The sequence below is a fragment of the Dipodomys ordii genome, unplaced genomic scaffold, assembly GCF_000151885.1.
Source record: "Dipodomys ordii isolate 6190 unplaced genomic scaffold, Dord_2.0 Scaffold138, whole genome shotgun sequence".
Classification (NCBI taxonomy): domain Eukaryota; kingdom Metazoa; phylum Chordata; class Mammalia; order Rodentia; family Heteromyidae; genus Dipodomys; species Dipodomys ordii.
Genome location: NW_012267354.1, coordinates 909,169 through 916,815, shown reverse-complemented (window position 1 = coordinate 916,815; position 7,647 = coordinate 909,169). Strand labels below are relative to the sequence as shown.

The 7,647-nt window shown below is 49.4% G+C and overlaps 1 protein-coding gene across 2 annotated transcripts in view; it reads left to right on the top strand.

Annotated features, from left to right (window-relative positions):
- Positions 1 to 1,988: 1,988 nt before the first annotated feature.
- Positions 1,989 to 7,647, top strand: part of LOC105996957 (HLA class I histocompatibility antigen, B-7 alpha chain-like) — a 66,407-nt gene continuing 60,748 nt past the window's right edge. Inside the window, exons 1-2 of one of the 2 annotated variants that reach the window (XM_013031207.1) lie at positions 1,989 to 2,330; positions 6,148 to 6,441. In XM_013031207.1, the coding sequence (XP_012886661.1) occupies positions 2,279 to 2,330; positions 6,148 to 6,441 (346 nt within the window). In that variant the 5' untranslated portion in view covers positions 1,989 to 2,278. The remainder of the gene's footprint in view (positions 2,331 to 6,147; positions 6,442 to 7,647) is intronic. The other variant, XM_013031206.1, reaches the window with a different exon arrangement.

The following is a 7,647-nucleotide window of genomic DNA, read 5'->3' as shown; positions in this document are numbered from 1 at the left end:
AAGGAGCAATTATAAGAGCCAGGTTTTGATCATCTCTTGTTCCTTGTTAAGATCCTGAATGGGACTGGGAATGGGGCTTAGTGGTAGAGTGCTTGCCTAGCATGCACGAAGCCCTGAGTTCAATTCCTCAGTACCACATACACAGATAAAGCTGGAACTGGTGTTGTGGCTCAAGTGGTATAGTGCTAGCCTTGAACAAAAGAATCTCAAGGACAGTGCCAAGGCCCCGAGTTCAAGCGTGTGTGTATACACACACACACACACACACACACACACACACACACACACACACACACACATGCCCAAAGGGCCTGGTAGTCAGTTACTTTGGTTACCTCCAGGTATCTGAGGAGCCAGAGCTACTCCACTCTTCCCCTACTGCCTCTCACTTGTCCCGGGTCATCTGAGCAGGCAGGTTTGCCACAGTCCAGGAGAGCAGGTCCTCATTCAGAAACAGCTAATCCTGGCCCGCGTAGGCGTACTGACGGTACCTACCGAGGAAGTGCCCATTTGTCTCTGCTTCCCAACCATATATCATAGTCAGTGTGATGTGAGGCTCAGGCCAGGTCCTTGCAGTCAGCCACGCCCATCATTGCCCCACTCCGCGGCCATCCCCCGGCAGGCACCGCCCACCCCCGTAGGCCACGCCCACACACCACCGCCCCTCCCAGAAGCCCCTCCCGTTCGCCCCGCCTGCTGCCAGCCCCGCCCACGACCCCGCCCCGATGGTAAGCACCGCCCAGCTCGGCTGGGGGAATTCGGCTGTGAATGAAAATGAAAGCCTGGGTGGGCGTTCCGACGGACTCTTCAGGCCAAGCCTGAAGTCTAGGTTTGAACCTGGAAACTCTGAGTGATTCTGGTCAGGTCCGTGGGTCGGGGGCCATGGAGAGATCAGACTCCCGACCCAGCACAGAGTGACTCACGGAACTCGCTGTGGTTGTCGTAGCCCCACAGGTTCCGCGGGTTCCTTCGGTAGGACCGGGCGCTGACCGTGGGCCGCCGCCTGGTCCGCTCCCAGTACGCGGGCGGCTCCCGCGCCACCCGCGGCGCCGCGGCTCCTCCCTCGGAGCACGAACTGCGTGTCGTCCACACAACCCACAGCGATGAAGCGGGGCTTCCGAGGCCCGGCCGGGACACGGAGGCGTGGAAATACCGCAGGGAGGGGGGCGGGCCGGAGCGGATGAGAGCCCTTAGGGTGGAACCTGGGGATCGGGGTGTCTCAGCTTAATACGGCCAGGAGAGGAAGAGAGGCGCACGGCCTCGTTAGAGGGAAATGTGGGGCTGCGGGAGAAGGCGTGGGAGAGCGGAGAGGGGACAGAGGCAGAAACTTGCTTGCTCCCCCCGCAGAGGCCGGTTGCCTCCCGACCCGCACTCTCCTGCCCAGGTCTCAGTGGGGGCCAGGGCTCCCGAGAAAAAGCAGGAGGAGAGTTTGGGGGCCCCATGGGAGAACTTAAGCTTGGGGAAGTTGATTGGCTTCTCTAGGAACCCAGCATCCAATAGGAGCGAGAACTGGAGGCCTGGTCATGATTGTCCAGGCAGCAGCAGCTAGCACGGGTTGGGAGTTTGAAACTGAGGGGGATGGGGGGGGGGAATCTCCAGGGCATACTCCAGACCCCCACCCCCAAAAACAAAGCAAAAAAAGTGGTAGAGCAGCTGAGTTCAATCTCCAGCATGAAAGAAAGAAGGGGAGAGAGGAAGACAGGGCGGGAAGAAGAAAGGAAAGAAACGTGGGGGCACAGATGGGAATTCAAGGGGGCGAGAATTGCCTAGGCCAGCATAAAACCAGAGGTTCAAACCCCCTAGTACCAAAAAAGAAAAAGAAAAGAAAAACAGGTGGGGAGGACAGGGGCAGGTTGAACACTGAGTACACTCGGTGGTGGGGCTATGCATTTTTTTAAAAGCTAATCTGACCAATCCCCTCGCTTGCGTTAACTTTCTATTTCCCTCACCCTCCCCTCTCCCCGATGGACTCTTATCTCCAGGGACCAGCTCTTCCCCTGGGTGGCAAAGTCCTGTTTGGTCAGGAAGAAAACAAGAAGAGAGGCCGCCAGGACGGTGCTGGGGGTCCCTATGACCAAGGAAGGGATCACACAGACTCTCTGCCTCTGGGGCAGCCCCCTCACACCCCCGGGCTGCGGACGTGTCGTAGCGCTCTTACACCACAGAAGTTCTGCTCAACTCACGGTGAAAGTGAAACCAACAGGGTACGCTCCTGAGTCCTGACGTCGGAGGCTGGGTCCGCGGTGTGGACCCGACTCCTGGGGCTCTGAGCCCCGCGATGCTGCGGGTTGCCATGGTCCTCGCCTCAGTCCTCACCTCGGTGCGACCCCGTGAGTAGGGAGCGGGCAAGGCTCGAGGAGAGGGCGGGCAGGGGGGAGGACGCAGAGCGCTGCCACCCAGAACCTCACGGCCTTTTGTTTCTTAGCGGTGGCTTCCCAAAATCTTGGCAGGAGCGTTGGCGGATCTTAGTTCAGCACCCTGGGTACTCAGATTTGGCGTTTCTGGAGCTTTATTATTTTTATTTGTGGGGTTTTTGTTTGTCGGTTATGGGGCTTGCTCAAGACTAGCGCTCTACTACGCCACAGCTCCACTTCCTTTCTCGAGTGAGAAGAATCTCATGGACTTTCCTATGACAGCAGGCTTCAAACTGACATCTGCTCACAGCTTCCGCAGTGGCTAGGATTAGAAGCCTGAGCCAGCAGCACCCAACTCAGCTCATCCCTCACCTTTTTTGTTTGTGGTCAGGGGCTTGGACTTGGGCTGGGCACTGTCTTGGAGCTCTTTTTGCTCAAGGCTGGTGCTTTACTGTTAGCCAGTCTCACTTCTGGTTTTTGAGAAGTTAGAGATAAGAGTCTTACAGGGACTTTTCTACCCAGGCTGGCTTTGAACCATAATCTTTATTGAGTAACTAAGATTACAGGCATGAGCCCCTGGCTCTTGGATTGTGGTTACTTTTTTTTTTGGGCGCTGTCCCTCAGCTTTTCAGCTCAAGGCGACCTGCTTGAGCCACAGCACACTTCCGGTTTTCTGAGTGGTTTATTGGAGGTAAGAGTCTCACGGACTTTCCTTACCTGGGCTGGCTTTGAACCGTGATCCTCAGGTCTCAGCCTCTTGAGTAGCTAGGATTATAGACGTGAGACAATGGTGCCAGGCTACTTTTTTTGGGGGGGCGGGTCTGTTTTGGGGCTTGAACTCAGGTCCTGAGGCACTGCCCTTGAGGCTCTTTGTGCTCCAGGCTAGCATTCTATCATTTGAGCCACTCAGCCCCTTCCTGCCTTTGGAGATAAGAATCTCAAGGACTTCCAGCTGGCTCCAACTCAGATCCTCAGAATCTCCTGAGTAGCTAGGATTACTGGAGTGAGCCACCAGGACGCAGCTTGATAGTTAATGTTATATGTCAATTTGGCCATGCCATAAAATAACAGCTAGTTTATCAAACACTATTCTGGATGTTTTTGTGGGAGTGATAGGGATGAGATTTACACTTAAACCAGTAAGTTTTGAGTAAAGCTGGTTGAAGACTGAGGTCCATGAGAAGTAAAGAATTCTCCCCCTACATTGCCTCGGTGGGATGTTTGCTCCCAGCCTACTTATCCTACAGATTTTCAATGTGCTCTCACCATTGTGTGATACAGTTTGTATTTGCCCTACAACTACATGAGACAATCCTTTTCATCCTAGCAAGTCTCCTTCCCTCTAGCTACCTAAGACAGTATTGTTATACACACTAAGAGTGCAATGAGCAACAAAAAAGAGAACTCATCTGATGCAGTTTATTCCCAAGCACATAGTGAATACATAATCAACGGATGTTCCTTGAGTATTGGGACATATGTATGTCTTTCTTGGGCTGAGAGGTGGCAAGAGAGGTGAGGCCTCCCTGAGTTCAGACTTTGGCACAAGACCAATAGTAGCCAAAAGGTGGAGACAAAGTATTCCAGATGAGAGAATAATAAGCGCTCAAAAGTCTCTGGAGCATCCAGGCACCAGTGGCTCACACCTAGAATCCTAGCTATCTAGGAGGCTGAGATCTAAGGATTGCAGTTTGAAGCCAGCCATGAACAGGCAAGACCATGAGACTGCAATTTCCAAGTAAAAAGAAAAAAGCCAGAAATGGAGCTGTGGCCCAAATGGTAGAGCACTAGACAATGAACAACAAAACCCCCAAAACAGCCGGGCTGTTCATTTGAGCCGGGTGCTGGTGGCTCATGCCTGTAATCCTAGCTACTCAGGAGTCTGAGATCCGAGGATCACAGTTCAAAGCCAGCCTGGGCAGAAAAGTCTTGAGACTCTTATCTCCAATAAACCACCAGAAAACTGGAAGTGGCCCTGTGGCTCCAGCGGTAGAGCACTGGCCTTGAGCTGAAGAGCTGAGGGATAGCTCCCAAGCCAGAGTTCAAGTCCCGTGACCAACAAAACCCCCCAAAATCCTCAGGTACAGTGCCAGGCTCTAGTTAAAGCCTCAGGAACACACACATACACACACAGAGATACACACATACAATCTTGATTGAGGAATAGACGGATCTGGATCAGTAGACATTTAGAAATATATTTGAGGCACTAAAGCACCAACCTAGCAAGCATGAAGCCATGACCTCAAACCCTGGTATTAAAAAAGAAAGTGGGGGGGAGGGGGAAGAAGGAGGAAGAGAAAGAGGAGGAGGAGGAGAATCTCAGGAAGCAGAGACTAGAGCATAATAGTTCCAGGCCTACCCAAGCAAAGCCAAAAACAAAACCAAAAACAACAACAACTAACAACAAAAGGAACAGGCAGTGTGGCTCAAGGTAGTATTTGCCTAGCAGAATAGAGTCTCTGAGTCTTTATCAGGGTTTCTAACCTATTGGCTTTTTTCTCCAGTTCCCAGTGAAGCATCTGAAGTCAGGGGTCCTGAGTCAGGGGCCCACCCAGGCTCCAGATGCTACAGTCAGTCTGAACTGGAGGAAAATCCTGCTTCACAGAACTTTGACGTCAGCCCATACTCTGAGGGTATTTTGAAATATCTATTGCTCAAAATCCCTCTGTCTCAATTGAGAACATCTTTGTGGGGACTTCTCCCTGGGACTGTATCCAGGGCCTTGAGCATGCTAGGCAAGTGCTCTCCTACTTGAGCCATGTCTCCATTCTCCACAGGAACTTTCTGATGAGGCCTTAAGCAAACATTTTGCCCCTTTTCTGAAATCTGTTAGCACAGACTCTATGGAATTAGAATTCATTTGGGCTAGCCGTACACCAATAGCACAAACCTGTAATCCTAGCTACTCAAGAGGCTGAGATCTGAGGATTTCGGTTCAAAGCAAGTCTGCCAGGAAAGTCCCTGAGACCTTTATGTCCAAATAATTACTAAAGAGCTGGAAGTGGAGCTGTGACTCAAGTGGTAGTGAGTTCAAGTCATAGGACTAGAACCCTCACCCAAAAAATAACAATTTTCTTGGACCTATAGGTTGTTCTCTGTTCCCACTGTTTTACACTGTGTCTTGCCTCTTCTACTGTATGCACATGTATATTCATGCACACACATGTGTGCACAAAATATATGCATTGTGTAGTATGCCAAGCGCATGTGTGTATATGAATGCATGCACATGTACATATACCTACATTGATATGTGTGTGCAGCCATGCATGCACACACATGGATTCTCATGCATGTAATGTGTTCTGTTACTTTGACAGGTAAAACACATGTCTGTACATTCATGTGTGTGTGTGTCTACTCACATACACATGCAAAGATGATGTAAACATTCAACTTACATAAGCACACATGTGTATGCAAACATGCACATATGCAGGTGCACACATACATAGGCACTAATGTGCACATACAAGTGTATACATGTAAACATTCAACTGGCCTGCATATATATATATATATATATATATATGCATAAAGTACATGCATACACAAAGTACAGGCATGCACACATGAACATGCACCTAAGGTGTGCACAGCTGCACAGCACACATAAGCATGCATGTGTAAATTCATGCACATATATGCACATGAACATACAGATGCACATATGCACAACACATACATGTGAGCACTCACACATACATGCACACACATATACACATATTGGGAGCTAGTTCTCACTCAATAAATTCTGTCACTCACTGTGGATGCACGCTTCCTACTGCAGGGTCATACTCTCTGCAGTATTTCTATTTGGCTGTGTCGGAGCCCAGTCCAGGAGTCCCTGCCTTTCTGGCCACTGGCTTGGTGAACGATCTGCCCTTCATCCGCTACAACAGTGAGAAGGAGAAAGCAGAGCCACTGGTTCACTGGTTGACAGAAGACGTGAGTTACTTTGATGATGAGACTAAAATCTTCATAAACCGGATGAAGATTTTCCAGTTAAGTCTGAGAAATGTGCAGAACTACTACAACAACACTCTGAGCAAGAGCCTGGCCTCCACACACCCCCAGCGTGCAGGTACGTGCCATGACAGAGTGGTGGGAAGCAGACCTCACATTATCCCACCCTCAGGGGCTGGAGACTGGCAGCAAACCTCCTGACAAGCTGTCACTTGAGACAACTGGCAAGGTCTCAACCATCAGGGTCTGTTTGATCTTAAGCATCGCACAGTCTGGCTGTCCCAGATGCCAGCAGCATGCATCTTTGGGGGCTGGAGGAAGGAATTAGAAAAGCAGAAGGACCCATGCTTGTCCTCAAAGCCCTGACAACTACTATGCAGAAACACCACTTCATTAGGTCATCCTCACCCCTCACCCCTCATCACCCCACTCCCCTCTCTCCCCACACTAGTCCCTTTTTGACTTTCATGTCTTTTTTTTTGTTTTTTTTTTTTAAATCTAGATTCCATATGTGAGAAAGACGAAGTGATATTAGTCTTTTGAGTCTGGCTTATTTTGCTTAACATGATGATCTCCAGTTCCACCTGTTTTCCTGTAAATGATGTTATTCCATATTTCTTTATGATCGGAGCATTATGCCATACTTACCTATGCATGAAATCCTCCACTGATCTGAGCTGTTATATTCACTATGAACGAAAACATTTCATTTGATCTGAACCATTATACCATATTTGATGAGAATCATTATACCATGTTTGATGAGAATCATTATACCATCTTTGATGAGAATCATTATACCATCTTTGTACCATGTTTGATGAGAATCATTATACCATCTTTGATGAGAATCATTATACCATGTTTGATGAGAATCATTATACCATCTTTGATGAGAATCATTATACCATGTTTGATGAGAATCATTATACTTGTCTATGAATGAAAATATTCAATAGCCGGGTGCTGGTGGCTCACGCCTGTAATCCTAGCCACTCAGGAGGCTGAGATCTGAGGATCAAGATTCAAAGCCAGTCCGGGCAGGAAAGTCCTTGAGACTCTTATCTCCAATAAACTACCAGAAAACCAGAAATGATGCTATGACTCAAAGTGGCAGAGCTAGCCTTGAGCAAAAAGAGCTCAGGGACAGCGCTCAGGCTCTGAGTTCAAGTTCCACACTGACAAAAAGAGAGAGAGAGAGAGCCTGGCTTCAATGGTGCACTCCTGTAATCCTCGCTACTCAGGAGGCTGAGATCTGAGGATCATGGTTCAAAGCCAGCCCGGGCAGAAAACTCCTTGAGAGTCTTATCTCCAATAAACCACC